Raw genomic sequence first — 24626 nt, forward strand, 5'->3', positions numbered from 1 at the left:
CGATTGGACGACATATCGAGGAGTAGGGCAATAAAAACCACACCAAACAATTGAATTCATTATACGCGCGTCTCGTTTGTGCACACGTAACAGTCGTACCCAATTTACTTCCACTCTCATCTATGCCCATCGATTTTTACTTCGAAAATACTGCCACGATAATTAGTTTTATTGAAACTGATCACACCAGAAAGGAGACGGCCGCAATTACCCCCAACGAACATCTTCTCGGTCGGATCCAACGATATTCGACTGCCCAAACTTTTCTACGATATACCCTCAATTCGTTAGGGTGTATTGACGTTCGAAACGCCGGGGACCAGTGAGAAGCAATTGCGCGATACAAAATTAATTGGCAGTACATTATAACAAATCCAATTTGTTCAGTGGCGAGTAACATTGATGATTTATGGCCGTCAGGCCTGCGTTTTGGGCGCAGTCTCTTTACGAACCCTTTCCAAGGTCATCGAATTTTTGTTCGAACTCGTAGACACCAACTCGCGATACGTTAACTCTCTACGTGTTATAAAGTACAATGTTGATAACAAAGAACTTTTTACAGTGTCTCTAATTTTATAATATACATTTAAGATACTTACATTTTTTAATATCTTTAATAGCACGTTCGTAAGATTATAATACTGACGTAAATTCTAGGCCCAGGGTCCGATTAAAGTCTGAGTCTCGAGATTGAAGAATGATTGATTAAAGGTCTTCTTGATAAGAAATGTAGGGGATGTCAAGATTTATAGATTATTTTTTAATGAGAAAGCATTACCATTACAAATGTACAGGATAACAACATTTTTAGTACCTCAAGTTACGTTAATAAATTTTTTGTAACTTTTGGAACAATTAAACAATCTTTTTGGACATTTCGAGATCCATTTGACAGAAATATCAAACTGAACATATTTTATTAGGAAATCGAACATAATTGAAAGATCGTTTTAGTATTTGGAAAAATGGGGTCCTTTGAAGGACGAGGCCCGAGACGCAGACTCCCTAGCCTCCCCCTTAATTAATGACAAATGAAACAAATTACCCCTGGAAAGTACTGGACTTTTGAAATCATGTACAATAATCTGTACTGTGATTCCATTTCAAAAACCATTTTATAAATTATGTACGTTAATAATTCGTTTCTGGAAGCTAATAAAAATTCATGAGGATTCAAGCTAAACTATTATAAAACATTCCTGAACGGAGTTTACCTGATGTATCTTAAAAAAACGTAAAAAAAAAAGAATATAATTATTTAAGCAGAAAACGATAAAAAGAATTAATTGGATGTTCTTGATATTTGCACGAAGAAAACAAGTATAAAAGAAATAATATAATTGAAAATTTGACGATAAAACAATATCCATCGCTTTTAATATGTTGTCAATGTGCCGTGCTTTCATAAACAATTTTTTTTTATACGTAAAGGCCCCCATACCCCAGCATTCTGAATGGAATGTACATATCTCAATTTCCGCCCATTATTTTCATTAGTTTTATTCGCGGCCGATTTGATTTGCCGCTGTGATAATCTAAAATCACGAACTGCAATCAGTGGATTGTTTATCTTTCAGGATGATTGAAGGAAAGTGGCACCGTTTTCAATCGATCATTCTATACTGTGTTAAAAAAAAAAATATCGCTGTTCGTTGAAATTATTGTAAATCGTAAATAAAAATTATAGTACAGTGTTTTTAGTAATTTAGAAGATCTGATAACGTTTTATAAAAACTTTATTAACATACGTGTGCAAGTTTCACAAAAAATTTTTATATTGAATATACATATATTATTTAGGTGAACTTATCTAAAACGAATTCATCGTAATGTTTTTCAATTGCGTTAATCAATTCGGCTGTAGTAGTAATATCTACTCCTAGACTTTTAAAATTCTTGTCAAGTTGTTTCGTGTGTTTCGATACTTCTTGTAAAATCTGCAAATAATTTTATCACAATAATTTGTATATCAAAGATATTATATGTTATATTATTCAACGCGTCTTGATTATTTAGTTGATCATAACAAACGTGTTGCATTGTATATACACATATATATATATATATATATGTGTATACACACAGTACAGAATGCTTTGCTATGTAAACATAACCTCTAACCATGTTTATATTTTGGTAATACTGCATATTTCGTCCTTTTTGGTATTCGAAAGAATGTTTGTGAAGAGATGATTTAGATGTTGATGGTTTATTGTCCATGGTCAGTAAATTATTTTATTACTATTTTATGATAAAAATTTTGCTTACGCACGCTTTTTTCGAGTATAATGATATAAACCAATGTTATCAGACCGGGCACCAGAACATTTCATCCCACTTTCGCACACTATGCCCGATCACGCATACGCGAGCTCACAGAATTTCGGCGAGTCGAGAAAGAAACGCTCGCATTTACATTCTCTCTCAACTTTCCGAAGCTCTACGAACTGTACGAAAATGGAATGAGCAGTTCTGGGTGCCCCCGGTGCCCGATCTGGCAACACTGACATCAACTTTCATCAACTATATAGTTCGTCACAGTCCTAAATTCCCTAGTTAGCGAACCGTAAGTAAAATATTCGAGATCAGATAATAAAATGCTATGTGTACATGGCTTAAAGATTTGTTTCTTTATTCTATTTAACGCGGTCTAAATATTTTGTTTTAATCTGTAAACGAATCTTCGTTAAAGAAATTCACTTTCATATTTAAACGATAAATGCAATTCGATCATCGACGAAACGGATGATTCGCTTTCTGCCATTCAAAAATCGAAACACCTTTAAAGCTTTTTACACACCTGTAACAATACGAATTACTATGGATCGTACGGGCAAATCATGTGTTCTGTGTTAATTTGACTTTCTAAGAAGTGACTAGTTCAAACTGTTATGTTTTCGATTTTAAAAAATATTTAAGTATGGTTATAGAATGTTATATACGCGTAGAGTTTCCTATTAAATGTTTAAGGGATACCGATCAATATGGATATTTGTAAATTGCTGTGACATCAAAAATCTAAGATGAAAATGTAAGTTAAAATTTCGATCATGTTTACACATTTAATGATGAACTGTCAATTGTAATGCACTTAAAAATATGAACCAACGTTAAATTGTCTTTGGTGTATTGCTTGTAATATTTTATATTACTGAAAAATTTTATTGCATCGATATACATTATTTCGTTTCTTGTTCTAGATCTTCTTCATCATTGCCACTGTGCACAAAATTTTATCTTCTACGAAATCTTACATGTCTATAGACACGAATAGATAATATTAAAATAACTTGATAAGTTTCCTTAGTGTCGCATGGATGTGCACAAAAATATTAATGTAGAAGTAATAGGTTAAAGTAGTTCTGAGATATTTATTATGGAATTGCAAACAGACATTTCTATTTTGCGGCCGCCAGTTAATTTTAGAAATACAGGCAATGTATTTTATACACCTCTCACTTCGTTCGCTGGTATGTAAATTTGTAACAAAATAATCATTACAGCAAGGAACATAAACTCCCTTTGATATAACTGTTACAGAAATGTGGTATCAAATATTTTTATGGGCCCTATTTTCTTCCATTTTTGTTCATACCATAGCTGGTGCAATCTGTTTTGCTACATTACGGCAACATAAATATGGAAAGTATGTAGAACGTATGCCATAGTTATTCCAAAGAAAAATTTAATTTAACTTATTCAAATGATAAACTGATACTAAATTAAGAAAATTCACTTTTACATATGACTCCATAGAGCATAAAATAACAGAGTAATTTTTAATTTAAAGATTCTTCCCATTGCTCATTATAATAATGGGTGTATTATTACCACTAACATCGGGAGTTCTTAGCTCCGCTGCAGTTGCTTTTGTATATAGAGCATCACGTTATCCACTGCCACCATTATATGCGTTATTCTGGGGTATCGGGCAGACTGTTGTGGCAGGATGTGTTGGATTTACAAGAATTTTAGCTACTTTATAGTGCAAAACAACTCACAAATTATATACAAGACATATGATTAGTAAGAAATGTTGTATGTATGATGAGCATTTTAAAAAAAGCAAGTGAATACTATTTTGTATTAATCGATGTTACTGATAAATAATTGCGTGTATGGAAACTTGTACATATGTAGATATACCAGGTGAATCATGTAACTTGTTGACTCCTATTATTTTTATTGTTAATAAATCGTTTGAAACTTTATCATTATGACTTACATGATTCAGGTTCGAAATAATATTCCATTTTTTGTAAGTTTGTGAGGATGCTTTCACTTAATTGGTTATTTATTTATTTGTATACAGCTTTTTTTTTATTTGGTGTTCTAATTTATCGAGTACAAAATATTCCCATTTCTCAATGTGATTTATTGCAAAACATAATATAAATCACTTAAGTATAATTTTATACAATGAATACTATTTATATTTATGTACAATTATATGTATTCATTCTTGTGGTTTATCAGTTTTTAAATGTTATTTAACATTGTTTGCAATATTTTTAATTTCTACCAATTCAGTTTCCAGTTCCTTGTTAACCTCAAGCTTTGTAGCTTCGTCTGTAGCAGTTAAGCTTTTCAATACCATATCTGTAAAATAAATAATATTTACATTCAAATTAATTATTGAACAATCTAACAACTCTCAATTATAGTGTTAAATATCGTATTAGATAATAAAACGTACAAATGATTAAATATATCATACCGTGGTATTTAGTCAGTGTGGCCATTGTTGAAGGTTGTAAATGCGTTTGAAGAAATGAAAGAATGGTAGATACATGTCTTCCAGCCATATATAGAGCATTTTGTGTTGTTGCAATAAATAATATACTTGTGGCTAAATGCAATGCTAATGCAGGATCTTGGGTAGAATTAAGCTCTTCCAATAAAGCTTGTTTGTGCCCTGAAATGAATGGTCTTTCTTTCTTTTTATCGTATTTTTTTAATGTTAGACAACAAGCTGCCATTGCAGCCTCTGCAAAATTTAAGAAATCATCAATAGATGTTTCAGCAACAGATTTATGTATGTTACTTAAAGGCTCTTTAACATCTGCTGGCAAATTAAGTAACATCTTTTGTCTTGTTTCTGTAGTAATATTGTTGGGAGCTTGGAGCATATTTTGTTGTGCAGCTAACTTAAACAATTCTGTCACAAACTCGGTACCAAGGGATTTTAATAAATATTTTGTTAAAGCAGGTTGATCCGCTTTACCTATTTGTTTAATGCCTTTGTCGAATATTTTAATATTTGTTATAAAAACATTAAGACGCTCTTCGATTTCGCTCAAATTCGTAGTTTTATTATTCTGTGCTAACTTATCTGCGATAGACAGTGCGTGATTGTTCAATTGTGGTTGCAAATATAACGCCAATTCCTCTACTAAATCATCAATTACTGCTAAATTATCATCTTTTGCAATCTCGTTTTTTATGACTTCTAGAGGCACTAATTGAATCTCAGTTTTTCCTGACGCAACTTTCGAATTCTCATTATCCGAATCGCTATCGCGACCTTTCCCTTGTAAATACTTCCTTTTAGTAGATTTTGTTTTTGTTTCTCTACCTTGACTACCACCACCTGCTTTACCACTTGTTGCCTTTTTTCTGCGTTCTTCCTTTTTACCTCCTTTAGTTTCGATTATCGAGTTGGCCGACTTAGATTTTATTCTGTTTTCTGCTATTGTCTGAAACCATTGACCACTAGCCACTGCTTCTCTAGCTTTTGTTTCTGCCATTGTCTCAAACGATTTGTGTAATGATTGCAAGAACGCGTCGGACATTACCACAGTTTTTGTAAATATGTGTGTATTATTGTTTAATTTCTTTTCTACCGCTCTAAGAAGCATTTCCATATCTTGCTCTGTGAATACAGATGGTAGAAAAGGGCTTATATCAATAAAAGATCCACTTTCAATAGCTTCTTCAATGTTTGCATCCACTTGTTCACTAACTGTTGTACCAACAGCGACAGAGGCTAAGAAGATTATATCTTCGTTTGGGAAATGACGTTTTACAAAGTTTGGTGGGTCTGATATTCCAAGTCGCGCGAGTGCATCGTATTCTAGTAACAAAAACAGAAAATCAGATAAATATAATATTACATTTCAAATTCTGTTAATGCAGCGCTAACGTCGTTCTGTGATAAAATACAACACAAACCTAAATAACCATTTTGTTTATAAAAATTTTCTACCCATTCGTTTAAGCTTTTAGTATATATAGTTGGTATATAAAGACTGTAGGTTCCTTGTTTTCCTGCTACAACACCAGGAATTTGTTTTAATTTTTGTAAGTCATTTAAAATTGCTGTAAAATATAAATACATATTATTAAACACTGAAGGCTGTATAGTCTTTGTGGTCGAAGCATCCAATTAATTAAAATTATTTACTCACAGAAAAATATTCCTTCTGAAATACTACATTGTTCTAAAATAACCGATAATGGTGTAGGTTTTGTGATGGCACACAAGGCTCCTCTTATTTTAGCTTTATTTCTAGCTATAAAATTTTCTGTATAAAAGACTCTAGAATCTTGTGTATCTTGTTTACCATGTATTGTCTTTCCTAACTCCTTCTCAATAAGCGATTGCAAGAAATTAGGTGGTAAATCATAATGTATTATTAACTCCGACACATTGATACTGCCATTTTGTGATAATTTATCATTGATTTCTTCAGCAATTTTAGTCGTATAAGTTTTATCGATAAGTTGCCCAAGGATTATCTTAAATCCTTTATTGTTCTTTTCTATTTCATTCGCTACTTTCGATATTTGAGACAGATTAATGTTAAGAATCCGTGCCAAATCAACTAAACTGATTCTTCCACCATGAATGTACAGTTCATCTTTGATCTCCTTTGCAACATGCTGTGGTGTAACATATTCTTTGCCGTCATTAGTAAATAATACATCTAGAAGTTTATTTTCTATTAATTTTGTTACGATTTCCACACAATTTCGTTCCGATAACCTGTACGGTAAAACATAAAATAAATATTGTAACAAAATATGCTAGTTTGAAATGTCGTGTGTTAAAGCGAACTGTCATAACACGCGCATATCTCAATTGAATTGTTACGGGTATTAATAAATTTGAATCTATTTTGTTTCATAAAAATCGTACTTTCACTTTACAGCTATTTAAATTTCGTTCGATGCAAATGTCACCGAAGAGAATACATTCGTCAAAAATGTATATATAGATATACATATTTTATGAAAAAGATCCATACTTCTGTAAAGTAGAACTAAGTTGTGCTTTCTGAAAATCAGCCGCCAATCTCTTAATTTCGTTCCAATCCATGGTAGTCATTTTAAAATTTTACTTTGACCCACTTCAATCACCAGATTGTATACGGCTACGTTGAAACACTTGTGCTTGGTAATGTCACAGACATATACCTCGTCTGCGATAATGTTCAACGCTGTTAGAATTGTTAGGATAAGATAACACACCGTCAATACCGATCGTGCGACCGTACATTTCGAATTCATCACCAGAGGGCTACGAACAGTACTCAATTCTCGCAAGTACACCCTGGCACCTAGTTCTAAAACATAGATGACCATCGAGTCGAAATGCTTTTTATGAATTTAAGACACTTCTACTGTTGTCCGTTGAACTGAATCTTATTAGTCCTCAGTGACGACACAACTTCTACGTGATTTTGATACACTATGAACATTTTGACGAGAATGTTACCAGCTTTAAGTCTACCAACTCATCCAGCACGATATAGATGTGCAGAATGATTATACCCAGGGTTATCAGCAGGGTTCGAATGACAGTAAATTTTTAACTTTTAAACTTCTGTTTTGTTTGTTTATTAATGCTTTAATTCTATCATAAGAGTTTAATTTGATTGAACAAAACCACACGATCGCGACAGAATCTTATTGGTCCGTTGTGTCTTTGATCCAAGGGTGTATCAAAAGTCGAATCAGTAGTTGGTTGATAAGTATATTTTTATTTGTATTATATTATTTTTCCCTCATTCACTCTTTCAATGCAGATTTGTAATTATTGTACGCAAATAATAACTTATATAAGTTTGATTGAACATGCATTTTTATTCGTATCAAAAAGAACCGATGTTTCGGTTCTATTACTAGTCATGTGGTTCTGTTTAACCGAGATTATCGTTTTCCTGGACAAAGTATAGATAGATAGGCTAATAAATATTTATTATTTATGAAAATGATAAAACACATATATTAAAAAATGTTTCACGCACTATACAAAAAAAAAAGAATAGATTTTGCATAGTGGCAGGAAATTAGGAACTTTTGTTAGAAGATGTTTTTGAATAACATTTAAAAAATTTGAACGTGAAAACACGTGTGTTTAAATATGTTGTTGTTTGTGCATAACGTGTAGGATTAGAGAAAATAAATAACGAAATGCGAAGTTTTTAACGAGAAAAAATTTGTCTACAGCGACAAGGCTGAAGTGGTAGCAATATTCTAAAATATAAGGTTAGTCGTGTAAATATGTCCCTTTATCGATTAGCTTTCTCGTGTATAACGGTTATATCGATAAATTATCATCAGTTTTCTCGAATATTTTCTGTTCGCTAACACATAATGAGTGAAATTTATGTTACTAATTTTTCTGATGCAAGTTGTGACAGTGTTTTGTCAGTGAGTTAATAATTTATATTATCTTACGAAATTTGTGCGATTGTTAGCTCGTATTCGATAATGTGGAATTGTAAAAAGTTTAAACATTGTCAACAATAATGTCAAGACTGAACAGCATGGTTTCAACAAAGATGCTTTTATTATTATTACTTTATTATATGTAACTAAGGTATATGATCAATTATATCTCTAGTTTAGTAGTTATCATTGTGTAAATCTTTTGCGATTTGTTACTTTATTCTATGATGTTCAATAAGAATTGGTTGCTTTAAATTAATCAAAGATCACATGTCTATCATGCATCTATTGTAAATTATAGAAGAAGCTTTATAAATGGTCATAATTTGGGAATTATTGGGAAAAAAGACATTGGAATGACCGTATGGTTACCTTAATATGGAATCGCATAAGGTTGACTTCATCGGTTACATTATATTCATATCATATTTTTCTTTGAACGATATGCGCATAAAGGCATTAATACTTTGTACTTGGATTGATAATAAATTATCCTGTATTGCAGGAAATTAAAATGTATCATTGATATGAAATATATTATAACATATTGGATATTAAAAATGAAAATATTCTTGAGATATAGACGTTATCAATTATGATATAAAAATACGTTATTATGATTAGTTTACGTCCTTTGTAACAGAGTATTTGTACATGGATATTTTTCTTGTTACCGCAATATCTATTTTTTTTTACAATGGGTTCACATTCTTTTAGGATAATATATCATTCTTGCAGTTACGGTGGTTTATTAATTATTTAATTTAAACTGTAAACATTCTTAAATCTTCACCTTGATCATCTTAAATCTTCAATGTTCACCGTCATACATCATTCTGAATAGCATAATGCTGGATTTTTTAATTATATTTTGTTGAGAATGTTATCAATGGATTAGCGTGGTTTTTTCGATAAAAATAAGTACAAACACAATGTCATACGGACTGTTCTTAATTATATGTAATGGGATATTTTTCACAGACTGATTTAAACAACGTATAATTAAAAATAGTTCGAACGAGGTCGTGGTTGGATTCATCTTCATCGTAAAAATCCGATTAGTCCGTTTCATTAGTTCGCTATTTCTTATTTTCGTCTTCTTTTTGCTTCATCTAGGTTTTTAGACAACAAATTTATTCCCTCTTCCATTTAAAAAAAATATAGCAGGTCCTTCTTCTTTCCTTCGTGAGTCACCCGTTGGTATTCTTCTGTTCGTGTTATATTTAATCAATTATACAGTGACTCGTATTACTTTGCAGACAACATGATACTCCATGCGTCATTGCTGTATACATATGTATATGTTGTCGCGAACGTCTAGTGATTGTCTACTATCACTAGTAATTATGTATCTTCATTTGTGAAATCAGTGAATGTTGATTTATATACTCATTAATACAAGTTTGTTGCATGATCGTTCAATAATCATCCGTTTTTTTGGTAAAATACATAAATGTAATATGAGCTTATAGCAAATGCATTATTTTTTAACGAGATAGAGTAATTACCCTGTACGGTGGAAGCATAAAATTAATGTTGTCACAGGAAACCGTTCGTGGTATATCACGAGACGGAATCCGTTAACGGTTCAGCGTTGCACACGTCGTGGTTTGCACACGGCGTGCAATCGCCCTTTTCGGATAGGGCGATCGTCGATTGTTAAATCGAACCGTTCTTAAGACGAGCACCGTGCCGTGCGTTCATCAGATCGTCGCGAGTTCGCGTCCAGACACAACGTATCAGATCATTATGTGTTTCACCTTATATAATAAAGTCTTCTGCTCGTTATCGTTATCTGTGCCTATACTTTCGACCACAGTGCATCTCCTATTGCTATCCCATTAACAATAATTAATTTAATATTATTTCCATAAAGCGTCTCCGACTCTTCGATTTAATTGTAAATTTCAAAAATTTATTTATCGTCTACCAAAAGTTTCATTCGGATGTACGTAACAATTAAACAAATTTTTTAAACGTACTGACACAAAAAAGATACAAAAATAAAAAAGAAGAAATATACATTATCCTGATCAATACGTTCCACCGCAGAAGATAAAACTGAATATTTCCGGCCTTTACGAATCCTTTTTTATCCCGGAAGCCACGCGGCGTCCATGTTTGGACTTCAGTTTACTTCGTTAAAAATCGTCTACCCCGCGACGGTACAATTTTTCCCACCAATCGATGTCTATTTCTACCAGTCGTGAAGTCGATTTAACCCACCAGATTCACGGAAGCCGTCAAATTTCAGATTTTAATATTCAAAGTCACAGAACTCGTAAACATTATTTGTTCGCGATCCACGTTGAATTTAATTGATGCAACGATACGAATATGATCGATGCTCTATCTGCGCGTATAGGAGTCGGACAGACCGCGCGCGTTCCGACCGATACCCCTTTTCCTCTATGCCAATCGCTTTCGTGCTCGCTTTATCGCTCGTTTAGACGCGTTAGTTCTCCTTTTAACGCGGAACTTTCGACCTCTCCGTTCGCTGGTGAATAAAACTTAGTTTATGCTCGACCTTGTTCTCGGTCGGATCGGTGGAGAGACCAGCGGTCGTCGGCTCAAGTAGACGATCGGCTCGGTGGAAACGCGTGGACTAAAGATTCGACGCGACGAAAAAATAACCGTACTGGTAACACGAACGACAACTATTTTCGACGCTACGCTTCGTCTGTCTGCGCTCTTCCATTCCGTAATTTCTTTGCTTCGCCTTTACTCTCTCTTCCTTTCTCTTTTTCTCTTTCCCTTTCCCTTTCTCTTTCTCTTTCTCTTTCTGGCTTGCTCATGGGGACCTTTCTTTTTATTTCTTATCGCTTCCCAGGGCCGGGCCAAGGCCTTTTTACACCCGTGACGATTAGAGGCCCTCTTGAGAGGAAGAGTGGGGGATGTTAGGATTTGTATTAATCTATACACTCGTTATCGATTCTTTGGGTTTATTAATTTCGTACGTTGAAGTAATAACACTTTCGCTAGCGAATACATTCGGTGAAGGTGCCGTATAATTTCACGTTCAATAATTTTCTTGTCTAGAACTATTGACGATTATGGTGTATTTGTTTGTTCCGGAGAAATTGAACCGACGAATAGTGGAATTTATAATGCAATGGAAATAAATGGTTATTCGTTCTCCTTATAGAAAAATTCAGTCGAATGAATCTTTTATAATTTTAGCAATTAAAGTTTTATTTTAGTGTTTGAGAAAATGAGGCCCCTTGAATGATAAGGCCCCGGGGCTAACCCAGTCCCTCTCCCCTCTCCTTTAAGTGGTTGGGTGTCTGTTGACAGCCACGCGTAGGCGGAAGTCTACGTGAATTAATACGTAGTAGGATCCCGACCGGCAGCCACGAACCACCATCGAGCATTTTTCGATAGTGATTCACTCGTGCTACTAGACTGTCTTTCCTCGCGTCGCTAGTGCCCGTAAAGATTAAGATAAGTCAAGTTATTTTCTTACATTAATGCACTTAAATGTAATTTTAACGTAAATCGTATCGCAAAAACGAAAGATAACTAAATTTGCCCTATAAAAAGGCAGACATTAGCGAAATTAATTATACCGTTACCAAAGTGTGAACCAAGTGGAAAAGGAAAATTTAAACGAACCGTGAACTAAATTAAAGATATATTTATCAGCCTGTAAAGATTCTCGAAGATCCCCGAAATTAACAAACAAAAGAAGTGAAAATGGTTTAAATATAAATTCACGGCTTGTATTCTTGTACGCTTGAATTTCAGTATTTTAAATGCACGTTCAAACTTTAATTTATCTTATTTTTTTTCATATTTATATTTTTATTTGCATTTTTTGTTCGTCTAATTCGTGATATTAAAACTGACCACAGTTGCATAAATTCGTCGAAAGACCGTGCGATTATTATGGAATATTTTGCACGTGCAGACGTGTACGAAGTAACATTCTTTGTTTGATTAATTGTTGAATGGAGCTCAACTCACGTGTTCCAGCATTGCCTTGGTTATTTACAGCGTAATGACTTTGGACGTTCGTACATGGATATTTTTCTGCTTTCTTTGGCACATTTTCCGCTTACATTATGATTTATTGTTCAAGAAATTTTATCCTCTGTTACATCTGATGGTTGGTCATAATATGCTCGTTCTAGAGGAATTGTTCTATTAATTAAATACAGTTGAGTGTTTCACCAAAATTACCTAGTTTACGGAATAAGTAACTGTAAATTGCCAAATTTTACGAGTAATTGTTGTCTATGTCCCGTTGTCAATTGTTTGGTACAAAGGTAATTAGTAATTAACGATTTTTGTTGCCCGGGGAAAATTTCATCATCCGCATTGGCGTTGCAAATATTAATTTCCTGAACGTTGCGTTCTAATTTATTTACTTTGTTTTTAATAATTTATACAAAATCAAATTTCTGAACGATTTTGTAAAAAAGAAAAGATTTTCTTTGGACTGATCTAAGACAATTTAATTTTTGATGCAGTCAATATAAATAACGACGAGAATGTTCATTTATGAGCAGCGTAGCGGTCTACTCTTAGACTTATGCGTCATAGTGGCTCCCTTTTCTCATAGAGGTAGGATTTGTTATCAATAACGGTTGGCGCGCAACGCGTGAGGAGGTTAATCAACATGGGGCCAAGCTCGAACCACTCAATTCGAATGCAGATTAATGTCAAGGTTAAAAGACGCAATTCTTATGGTTTTGTGCAAAGAGCACGCCTCGATGATCGATAAAACAACGTCACGTTTCACAAACAACGTTTCAGATATTTATGAATTACGTACTTTGTTCGATTCTGTAATTTTTGTTGTCATATTTCCCTGTTTGTGCGTACATTTGCAGATAGGTTATAAATCCAGACAATTTTCGGGGAAAAAATATTTTATTTCACTAGTCAACCAGTGCATCAAATGCCCATTTTATATTTCATTTTATATTAGCGTCGTGGCTATTTCGCGTCGTTTCCAAATTATGCTGAAAATGACCCATCACTGAATCTTTGCAACGAATCAATGTTTAGTCATCCGTCAATTCATCCGAAACAAATTACAAGTTCCAACGTTTAACTTGTGAATCAGGGTCATTCGTGTTCAGAGAAGTTCGAGCTTGGTTTCCTAGTAAACTATCGTAAACTTTATGCTTTCCTTCTGTTGGTGGCGCCCCTGGCAGCAGGTAACCCGATCCTCGCGCGAGCGAAACTTTAAGCCCGTTCGGGCGTCGATTCTAACAGAGTTGCATAAACGATATCTAAAAAACTAAACGCCAGCGACGTTTAATTTTTGTCTCGGGACACTCGGGAATATTTCCTCCGCAACGTACATCAAAATAATTAAAATCGTTGAGGAAGCCTTTAATGTAAACATTCATCAAGCCCTGTACATTGCTCAAAGTTTCTTCAATTTTGATGTCACTAGAAAACGAATAATAACCTTAAACTATTTCTTTCTTAATCAGTCTCATTTATCTATTTTAATTTTTCCATATAGACAAAAATATACTACGAATTTTTTTTATTCTCGACAAATTTGGTTATCGTCGCGCAGCATAAATCTTAGAACAAATCTGTCGGTTGAACTTCTCAGGGCCAGCAGAGAAGGTATGCATATTTTATTTCAACCGCAACCGTAAAATCACTCTTCTAGGGAGAAAAAGATCCCGTTGAGTAATACTAGGGAATTTCTTTTTGTTTTACAACTCGCTTTGAAATGTACGTCTGACGGTTGTGCGCTCGCACTATAGCACGCAGGGAAGCGTCATCTTCCGATTTGCTTTCCAAGTTCTACCGCGAGAGTGATCTTGAATTCGCTAATTTTAGGTAACCGAGAACGCTGATAACACAAAGGAGAGACGTAGACATTTTGTTCACCGGTTCACATTATGCTGTGATAACCCTAACTGGGCGGGATCGCGAACGAACAGTGTACAGAAAGTTCTGACATCAGGAGTTTCTAGGTTATCGTTTCTTTTAGGTTATCAAACTGTATCGAGCTCGTATAAAAAATACCTCGTTGTGGATTCGATCGATTAAAAATCGATTCACGTTCGAAGAAGAATCTAGTGATATCTGATGGCCCAGAGTTCTTTTATTTTGATTTGTCTCTGTGAAAATCGAAATTGCAACATCCTTCGAAGATTCTTAGCGTCCTTAGTTCTGCCGTTGTTATTCTTTTTCTTTTTCCCCAAGTACCCATCCCATTATACCGTAATTTACTTGCTCTATTATATTATTATTACCTTCAAGGATTTAGTTTGAATTAGGCCCGACCGTTTTTAATGTTCGCATTGGAAGGTTGCATTGACGGCCCATTACTTACTTTCGATCTCTTTGCTCTTAATGGCGAACAAAATTTGCAACGTTTACGACGCCGTACAATGTAACGTTTGTACTTTTATTTCCGCGCCAATCGCGGATCGCCACTTTGTCGGGTGTGGCGGTGTTAAGAATAAAGTGTATCAAAATAAATCGTATTCATACGAGTAGAGCGATCATCTTTCATTAACCTTTGGGCGTAACGTGGAAGAGAAACAGTACCGCTGCATTTTCTCAGCCTTTTCTCGATCGCTTTCTGTCGCAGTTACTTTTCGATCCGAGTGTATTTCTTTTTAAATTAAAATTAAAATTCTTTCATTCGAAATTAAAATTTCTTTTTCAATTAAAAATTTTGTTTTCTAGGGGGTCTAGGGGTAATATTTAAGGGCCCACAGTACTACTATTGAGTTTTAAGGGGTCAAATAAATAGACAATGTACAACTCAGATATGCTCAAACGTGGTAGTCTAGAATAAGGAGCACTATTATTGACTTTTGATTCCCCGGTATCTCGGAAACAGTTCAATTTACGAGCATCGGAACTTTTCATCAAGACATAATGAACTGCATCGTATCAAAAGTTCAGCTAATTTAACACTAGATTTACGGAAGTCGTCAATTTAACGGATGTCAGATTTCATATCTAAAATTGCAGAACACGTAAATATTATTTTTCAACAACTTATGTTGAGTTTGTTAGAATACAGATTCTAATTAAAAGAAAAATCGCATTTTAAGGTAATCGTCAACATGAAAGGTATCAATAAATATACGTGCGATCAGTGCCCGTAAATCTAGTGTTAACCGGGGGCCATTTTCCATAAGATCTGTGCGGGGTCCTTTCAACGCGTATAACAATTTACAGAGATCTAGTATTCGTGAAACAATCAAAGAATCGTAAAATAAAACTGGAAACTAAAAATATCACCGAATAAAATAAACTCCAAAAATAATAATCAGAAACTGTGATACATCTATATTTGTAAAACAAGATGAAACAAATTTAATGACAGTTATATCGACCCAAGTAAGTGTCCCAAAGTGAACAAATTAGTTTGCTTTTACGACGCTCTGGAGACTCCCCCACCATTCGAATTCCTTTATTAACGTTGTCAGACTCCATTTCGAAAAGTATAACTGGGTGAAATCGATGTTTTCCATTGGAATCATTTCTCCGGTAAGAAAAATGTAGATTTATTTGTTGGTTTGCGTGGGAAAACGGTCGGTTGGTGCCACCCTGTATAGCTGGACTGCTCCACCGACTGGACTATTAGCGCGAGCGAAGTTCCCAGCGCCGACGACTCGCGCGCCCGCGTGAAAAAGTGTCTGCGAGTTGAATCTGAGCAGGACTCGCGAGAGTCTGTTGCGAATCGTTAGAGCGAGCGGGTGTGCGACTTGTTAGAGCGAACGGGACACGATTGCGAGGCAACCAAATCAAATAAAATCGGTTAGTGGGCGACCAAAGCCATCAATAGTTTATTTACGCTTGTTAAATTATTCGTCGATACCGAAAAACTATTCGATTTCTACCTGGACTTTACTATTCATTATCGCGGTGAAAAATTAACTTTATCCGATTTGTTAGGCGACTGTTGTATTTGTCGTTCCACAACGATCGAAAATAACGCAATGATTAATTAATCAGCGCAGATAACAATATTTTATTTCGAGTAATCCACGATGGAGACTTTTTAGCAACATCTGTCTATTTATCTATAAAAAATTATCGTTCAATTTCACAATAAATCGTGATAAGAGCAATAGAAATTGCAACAGTAAAATTTTATTTTTTCAATAGGTTGAGGTCCTTTTAAAAAAATATATATAAAAATAATTCAGATATTAATAAGTAATTTAAAAATCGCGCGTTAGGAGGTACGAAAGTATTGCAAATTCCAAAGCAAGTCTTTCGAATCCGCCCCAGCTTAGAAGCGTATTTTGGATCATCGTCTTGCATAATGGATTCATTGCCCTCTAATCGTCGCCCCGAGGGGATTGCATAATCGCGAAAGATCCGTTTGTGTTTCTCTTTCTTCGGAACACCATCTTTTTGGATCGAATTCCCTACCCCTCCGGTGCCTATAAAACATCCTCGCGCCGTGATTGAATTCTCTCTTGATTCAGCGTTGATATGATGGAGTCTGGACGTAAAGAACTTCATTTCATTCGTTTAACGACCACTGGAAGCGTTTCGATTGATTTTATTTCCGTGGAAACGGCTTCTTCTTGGCAATTCGATCGTGAAAGGCAGCTTCTATTAAGCGTTTTTTTTATCCTTGCATCGATCGGATTCCAACGGCTAGAGTTAACAATTTTCGTTAATTTTACAGTTTAAACAAATTTCAGAGCAGTTCAAATTACAAATCGAATTTTGAGATAAATAAAATTCATCTACCAGAATTTCAACGTCGACAAATAATTTTTTAACGATTAAATGATAACAGAAATGGAGTCGAACGCTAAGATTCGACCAGTTCTCCATGAAACGTTCGAAGCGCCGCCATAGTTTCACTTACTAGGATTTCGAATCCTCCCGCCATGCCCGCCATGTTGGAAACACTACTAAAAACTGAGCACACCATCAATAACCATATATCTCACGCGATTTTCGTTATTTTTACTCCAAAAAAATACCGTATATACTCCAGATGTAGCTAAATGTACGCACAAAATTCCAGTACGAACCAGCTCACAGTTTAAGAGAAAAAAAATTGCAAACAACCCCTAGAAAATATATGCTCGAGATACCGCCTGTTAACGATTATTTACTTCCATAATAAATTAATAACGCATGTTGCTCGCGCACGGTGTTGACGAGACCCCGTTTTTTCTTATCTGTAGTTCTCGGACGTCCTATAGGCAGCCGAAAACCAATCGAAAACCTAGTCAACGATGGCGCTCGCAGATAAGATGGAATCGAAGGGCAGCTGCAACGATATTTTCAGAGCGTCGAACGAGGATACGCAGACCGTTCAGGGCGAGGGGAATCCTCTGTTAGAGGCGGATCGAAAGTTCACGTCGGTGAAAATCGACGCAAGATCGAAGAGAATGGACGAGGGCGACCAGGCGTCGATGAACAATTTGAGAAAAGAGACGACGGAAACCGACGATCGAAACGTCGTTCCACCGCCGGATGGCGGGCTTCGAGCCTGGATGATCATGATCGGCAGTTTCGTGATCAATGGTGTCCTCTTTAGTGTCATTAATTCGTACTCGTTGATCTACCTCGAGCTGCAGAAGCGATTATTAGAGTCCGGGGACAGTTCCGCGTCCGCGAAGGCGGGTAAGTCTTTCACAATTACAACGCGACGGTTTAAGGGACGTTCGATCGTGTTTGGAGGCGTGGATTCGCAATTTGAATCATCATGCTTCATAGAAAAGTGATCTCACGCTGCAACGGGCCCGAGAAACTTCCATATTTGGTCATAATATCTACAGATTTTGCATCCCCAAAAATTTTTTTTTTTTTTAAATTGTTTCCCTAAACTTCTCAACGACTAACTTTTATCTACGATACAATTTCGTTTTTTTGTATAAACCGTATATCTCGAAGAGATAAGAGGGTAGATCGTATTCGATTAGAACGGCTCGGTGAATGAAGATAAGACGGGATCAATCGGTATTATACAAAACCGGCTACAATTAGTCAAGTGCACGCGTATTTGTTCAGACTTTACAACTTGTTTTTCGCGATAACCACGATACGAACATTTATTTTTGCACCGAGGATCGTCCGCTTCTCGATCGTACTACGATCACGGGACGTGTCTCGTACACGAACGACACAAGCTCAGAAATAATATGTTTCGTCTCGTATTATATTTTTGCGTTATTACATAACGGTAGATAAAAGCAAAAACAGAACGCTCCTCCGTGTTTGTTTCCGTAAATCTTTGTTCGGACGCGATCGTTCGGAGCAGTCAATGAACCGCGCTATCTGAACGTTTTTAATCGTTTATCAATTCTTATTTCGATAACGCATTATCTAATAGTTTCTTATAACGGACGGATCGTTGAACTCTCACGATTTCATTCACATAATTTTGTCGTTAACCGTTCTAGATCATCCTCTCCATCCGTCCATTATTGACCAACAGAAAGTCACGCTGAAATATCGTCTCGAAATACATTATTTACTATGCGTTTAAAAATAACTGTCGGCTTCGAAGCTGAGATAAAAGTAATCGTTGTTTTAGTAATCGTTGTTTCTGGAATTCGTGAAACGTTTTTACCGATTCATTGTTCGCGATCGAACTCGGTTACGCGGACAACTATATCGGTAATAACAAATATAATTTCTTCGTTGATTCGTTCGTGGCCTAAATTCGCTCGCGTACGACGGTGAATTAAGTTCCGCGTACTGGCAGTTTCTTAGAGTTAATCGTTGTTAAACGCGGCATGGCATAATTACTTGGGGTGGCGTATCAATTAAACCGATCGATCAGGTTAATCATCCGCAGAGTCAATGCTCTAGACAACCTGGATCTGAATTAGTCGACAATTACACGGGGTATTAATAGTAACGAGGGTCAAATAATATTAATCTAGGGGTAGTTACTCTTTAAAGGAAAAGTAGGTCTTTGGTAAGCAATGCGGGTAACGAACGACTACCAATCTTTTATTGACTATTAAAACGACATTTGGCTTCGTTCTATTTCGTATAGTTGAACTTTCATCCGGTTTTAATTCGACTGGCATTGGGGGATTATTTTCTACGAAAGTCGTCGTGCGGATCGCGGGGCAAACAATAATTTATCGTCGAGACGGTCGAAGGAAATTTATTCGAAAAATAATAATCGCGCGGGGGGAATGCATTCTATTTTGTTTCAGCTTTGGTGGGATCGTTGACCATCGGCACCACGTTCTTTTTGTCGCCGATCTCTGGGATCCTCACCGATAAAATCGGCATCCAGATGACGACTTTTCTGGGCGGCGCTCTCGCCTCCAGCGGCATGCTTCTCTCGTCGATATTTTCCAGCGAGGTAAACTAAAATTTTTACAACCTTAATTTTAGAAACGAATCAAAAATTATTCTTTCGTTAAAGAAAAAACTTTACGAATTAGCAAAAATGTTTGAAAAATTTAAAGACGCGTTGATTACAGGAGAAATAATGTACAAACACACCCTCTGTTTGTATCATTTCAATTTACATTGCAATAGTACATTATATATAAAAGATACAACGCGCCATCGTGATCCTTTCGCGTTCCTTCGGCGGCCATTTTAAAAATACGATTCATTAACGATTTAGAACGCTATTAACGTTTTTCAACGGTCAATTTTTACCGATAACGTTAAAGAATTCGAAATGGAAATTAGAAATTACATATTTGCACGTGCTCGAAACGTAAACATAGTTTTTCCTCCACCCGCTGGTAGATTTATTGCATTTCGTACCATTTGCAAATCGCGTGTTCAAAGGAACGTGATCGCAAGAATAAATTCAGCGCGTAAAAATAACGAAAAATGTTGTGCATAAATATTTGTCCTATTTGGCATTGTTTTCGAGTTACAGGCGTTGTTGCATTTCAATAATTCTCGTTACAAACAGAATTAGCGTAACTGTCTCCACTCAACTGTCTAATATAAACGTTTTATCCTCGTGTGCGACCGGGCTGACTGTTTATAAGCACTTCCATAATGTTCGTTGAATTATTTCTATATTAATTCTGTATAAACAATTCTCGCCCCTTAATAATATTTAGCATTTTCATAGAAACTAAAAAATTCAAATTTTAATATTTGTTCCTTGCGTACGAATCCTATTAAAAGCCTGTTCATTATTCTGGCTTTATTAAAATATTACAAAAGGAAGAAATAAAATCAGAATATACAGAAAAATAATTCGCCGGAGAAAGAAATTACTAAAATCGTTGCACTGCGATCTCTATATAAATTAAGAATCTTTATTTAGACAATGTGATTCGCGCGGAATTAAAAATATAACGCTAGGCTAAATGGAAGGAACACAACTTTGACACTGTCAATGTTTAACATTCGTTTCGGGACATTGAGCCGCGAGGAGAATGGCAGGGGTTAAGTGAATTATTTGATTACGTCCCACTTGAAATTGTGCATCGTGTGTGGTTTATGCACGACGGTGCTCCGTCTCATTTTACTCGTTTGTCGAGACGGCTCTTAAACGAGCAATTTCCAAATAAGTGGATTCGACTTGGGGGAACTTGTCTTCCGACCATCCAGATCTCTGGATTTAACACCTCGACTGCATTAACGAGGAGACAAGCCTCTCAGAGCTCTTAGTAATCATCCAATAATCATCCATCTTTTTTTAGCCATTCAACAGAGGTCTAACATAGCATGTAAATTGGTGAAAATCCCCTTCAATTTCACCCTTTACGGATACCTTCTTATCGTTACACCCTGTACGTGAAATATGCACGTTGTCATTATTTACGCGTTGTTCCATACATACATCATCCTTTCTATCATAGGAACTTATCATTGTTCGTCCCCCATTCTTACGTATGTTTTCTTGCATTTATTTCGCGTCTAGCACCATGTTTTCACGTCCCACGTTCTCTCTCTCCACCCTTCCTGCCCTCTCTCTTCTCTTTATTGCCACCGACCGTCCTCCTGGCATCCAGAATTTCTCTTTTCTACGCCCCCGACCGCCCTTCCGCACTTTACATCATCGCGCCTGTCCAACACGTGCTTCCACGTCTCCCCCATTCCTCTACATATTCTGCACATCCCCCCAGCCCTTTGCAGAACCTGTCCCTCATCTCATTTTCCAGCCTGAACGTAGCCAGTCTCACCGTGAACCTTTTCCTTTCCTCACCTTTTCTGATATCTCGCTGGTTCTATTGTTACCACCACGGGCGAGTGATACGAGCAGACCTTACACCCTATGGATTTTCGTGGCCCAATCTGACTGCCATACCGATTCGAAAATTCGACGGTGATTTTAGCGTCACCTTCTCATGGATGGCGGTCGGTTGAGAAACTATTCACTGAATTAGTATTGATGACGAGACAGCTGTAGTGTGTGCGTAAATACATGCGAGTTGAGTATAGAAGGGATTGAAAAAGGCAATCTAGTATTATCAGACACACACTAATGCATAGCTACCTTGTATACGAGTTCTGGCGCTTCGTGTAGCTTCAGGGATTCGAGAAAGAAGTAGTTGATTCTAATGGTCTCCCACAATAGCGAATGTATTTCATTGAAATTTATCTATCAAGCTCATGGATACCTACAAAAAGGTGTTAAACAACATTTCGGTAGAGCGTGAAACAACTTTATTAAAAATCAAACACGAATTTTTAAGAAAAATCGATTGGGGTAGGTAGACATTTTTCGTCGAAAAAGAATAAATTTCAAATCGTTCTGAAAAAATTATTTTTGATTGCAGGGGTCAATTACAATCGTTTTTTGTGAATAAACATACCCTCGAAATCCTACGTGCTTTCGAGAAAAAAATTCGAGTAGGTGGACAAATTCGACAAAATTAAAAAATTTCAAATCGTTCTGAAAAAATTATTTTTGGTTGCGGGGATCAATCATAATAATTTTTGATGAATATACATATCTCCGAAATCCTATGTATTTTCGAGAAAAAAATTCGAGTAGGTGGACAAATTCGACAAAATAAAAAAATTTCAAATCGTTCTGAAAAAATTATTTTTGGTTGCAGAAGTCAATTACAATCGTTTTTTGTGAATAAACATAACCTCGAAATCCTACGCGTTTTCGAGAAAAAAATTCGAGTAGGTGGACAAATTTGACAAAATTAAAAAATTTCAAATCGTTCTGAAAAAATTATTTTTGGTTGCAGGGGTCAATTACAATCGTTTTTTGTGAATAAACATACCCTCGAAATCCTACGCTTTTTCGAGAAAAAAATTCGACTAGGTGGACAAATTTGACAAAATTAAAAAATTTCAAATCGTTCTGAAAAAATTATTTTTGGTTGCAGGGGTCAATTACAATCGTTTTTTGTGAATAAACATACCCCCGAAATCCTATGCACTTTCAAGAAAAAAAATCCTTTACCGAAAATATAATGTCTGGCCAGAAATGGTTCCCCGAAAATTTATGCGTGTGTTTAACAAATCATAACTCCCGAACGGATTGGAGGATTTCTTCACTGGATCGCTGACCTTGATGCCAACCTCATTGTTGACCGTCCACGACCATTATTAATCATGGAATAATCAATGACTCATTAAAATCATCACGATGTCGAAGATCAAAGCCTTCTTGCAAAGATCAGCTTCTGGAATCGGTTTAAACCAGCTCGAGTTATTTCTAGAATCGCTGTGCTTCAGGTGGCATTGCTATACTTGACCTATGGGGTCATGTACGGACTCGGCGCTAGTCTGGCCTACACGCCGAGCCTGGCCATTTTGGGGCACTATTTTAAGAGGTACTTGGGCCTGGTGAACGGAATCGTCACGGCCGGAAGTTCGATATTCACCATCCTGATGCCATACTTCATGGAGATCCTGCTTCGACGTTTCGGTTTGGACATCACGCTGAGATGCTTGGCGGTGCTCACCGCGACCGTCATGGCGTGCGCCTTACTGTTCAAACCTATCCCAAGTACGTCCAATTCTCTATTATCGTTTGTTTGTTCACCCCTTTCAGTCGCTTCTCTGAATTCTTTCGATCGTTTCACTCGACCATCGTGGATTAAATGTCTGTTCCCAGTCAACTCCGACCCCGGGGATCAGTTGAAGGCAAAAACGAACTTCCAATCTTGCTTGAAGGAAGTCGTCAACGTGTCCATTTGGAGGAAAAAACGATACGTGGTTTGGGCTAGCTCTATTCCTCTTGCTCTGTTCGGGTTAGTATTATCATTATCTCAACATACTATCGCTTTCGCTGCAACCGTAAGTATATTATCTATTATAGAAATTCTTATTCCTTGACAAACGGTTTAACGATCATCGACGCTTCGATATTTCTATCTGTAATTTCCCTGGACGCTCGTGTAATTTTATATTTATTAAATTGTTCGCGCAACTGTTCTTCGATTTCTTAATTACTCTCTGTCGTTGGAACACGCGGCTGATGGATAATATTGGATCGACAGAAGGTGTCGCTTAAAACGATTTCAGCCGCCGCAGAAGCGGCGACGACTCGCTGCCGTGCATGGTTGTGAAAGAGAACTTGTTTCTCAACGGCAATCAAGTTACGCGGCGTGAAATTTAAACCATTGTACAAGAAATAACCGCAGCGAAAGCGTCGAGCGTATAAAGTGACATGGGTTTTCAGATCAATGAGAATGTTCATTTCAGGTATTTCGTACCGTATGTTCATATAGGGAAATTTGTTCAGAAGGTATTCAAGGGCGACGAAAAGCTACCAATCATGTGCATCGGTATCACTTCCGGCATCGGTCGGTTACTTTTCGGTTATATCGCCGACTTGCCCCGTGTCAACAGAATATTGTTACAACAGGTAAATTATTCAACGATTTGCATCATTACTTTTTCAATAAACTTTTTAAATCAAATTATAATTTTCATCTCGATATAAACTTCAGCGAATTAATGTACAAGGTTGTCATTTTCATGGGTCGTTTATTTAACACTAGATTTACGGAAGCTGACAATTTGACGAATGTCTGGCATTTTTTGCAGAATTGCAGAACGCGTAAATATTATTTTTTAACAACTTGCGTTGAATT

At 36.1% G+C, this 24626-nt stretch overlaps 3 protein-coding genes across 9 annotated transcripts in view; 2 read left to right on the plus strand and 1 right to left on the minus strand.

Moving 5' to 3' along the window:
- LOC122397399 (monocarboxylate transporter 10) overlaps positions 1-24626 on the plus strand; it is a 40499-nt gene that overhangs the window by 8644 nt on the left and 7229 nt on the right. For 2 of the 7 annotated variants that reach the window (XM_043396540.1, XM_043396547.1), the window contains exons 1-6: positions 8370-8490; positions 17814-18255; positions 19803-19954; positions 23263-23536; positions 23645-23780; positions 24235-24397. In XM_043396540.1, the coding sequence (XP_043252475.1) occupies positions 17865-18255; positions 19803-19954; positions 23263-23536; positions 23645-23780; positions 24235-24397 (1116 nt within the window). In that variant the 5' untranslated portion in view covers positions 8370-8490; positions 17814-17864. Of the gene's footprint in view, positions 1-2886; positions 3032-8369; positions 8491-8740; positions 8825-11199; positions 11315-15814; positions 16420-17813; positions 18256-19802; positions 19955-23262; positions 23537-23644; positions 23781-24234; positions 24398-24626 lie in introns of those variants that run through there. The other 5 variants (XM_043396542.1, XM_043396546.1, XM_043396541.1 and 2 more) reach the window with 5 other exon arrangements.
- LOC122397407 (transmembrane protein 170A) lies at positions 2885-4165 on the plus strand. The gene is made up of 4 exons (XM_043396555.1): positions 2885-3031; positions 3201-3470; positions 3541-3646; positions 3791-4165. The coding sequence occupies exons 2-4, from the start codon at positions 3377-3379 to the stop codon at positions 3984-3986; spliced, it is 396 nt and encodes a 131-aa protein (XP_043252490.1). The 5' UTR covers positions 2885-3031; positions 3201-3376; the 3' UTR covers positions 3987-4165.
- On the minus strand, positions 4334-7406 carry LOC122397398 (E3 UFM1-protein ligase 1 homolog). The gene is made up of 5 exons (XM_043396539.1): positions 7248-7406; positions 6408-6985; positions 6172-6318; positions 4718-6073; positions 4334-4599 (listed from the first exon to the last, which is right to left on the minus strand). Exons 1-5 carry the CDS (start codon positions 7325-7327, stop codon positions 4487-4489), a joined length of 2274 nt encoding a protein of 757 aa, XP_043252474.1. The 5' UTR covers positions 7328-7406; the 3' UTR covers positions 4334-4486.

Source organism: Colletes gigas, unplaced genomic scaffold (assembly GCF_013123115.1).
Source record: "Colletes gigas isolate AHSC1104 unplaced genomic scaffold, ASM1312311v1 Colletes_gigas_Sc00009, whole genome shotgun sequence".
NCBI lineage: Eukaryota > Metazoa > Arthropoda > Insecta > Hymenoptera > Colletidae > Colletes > Colletes gigas.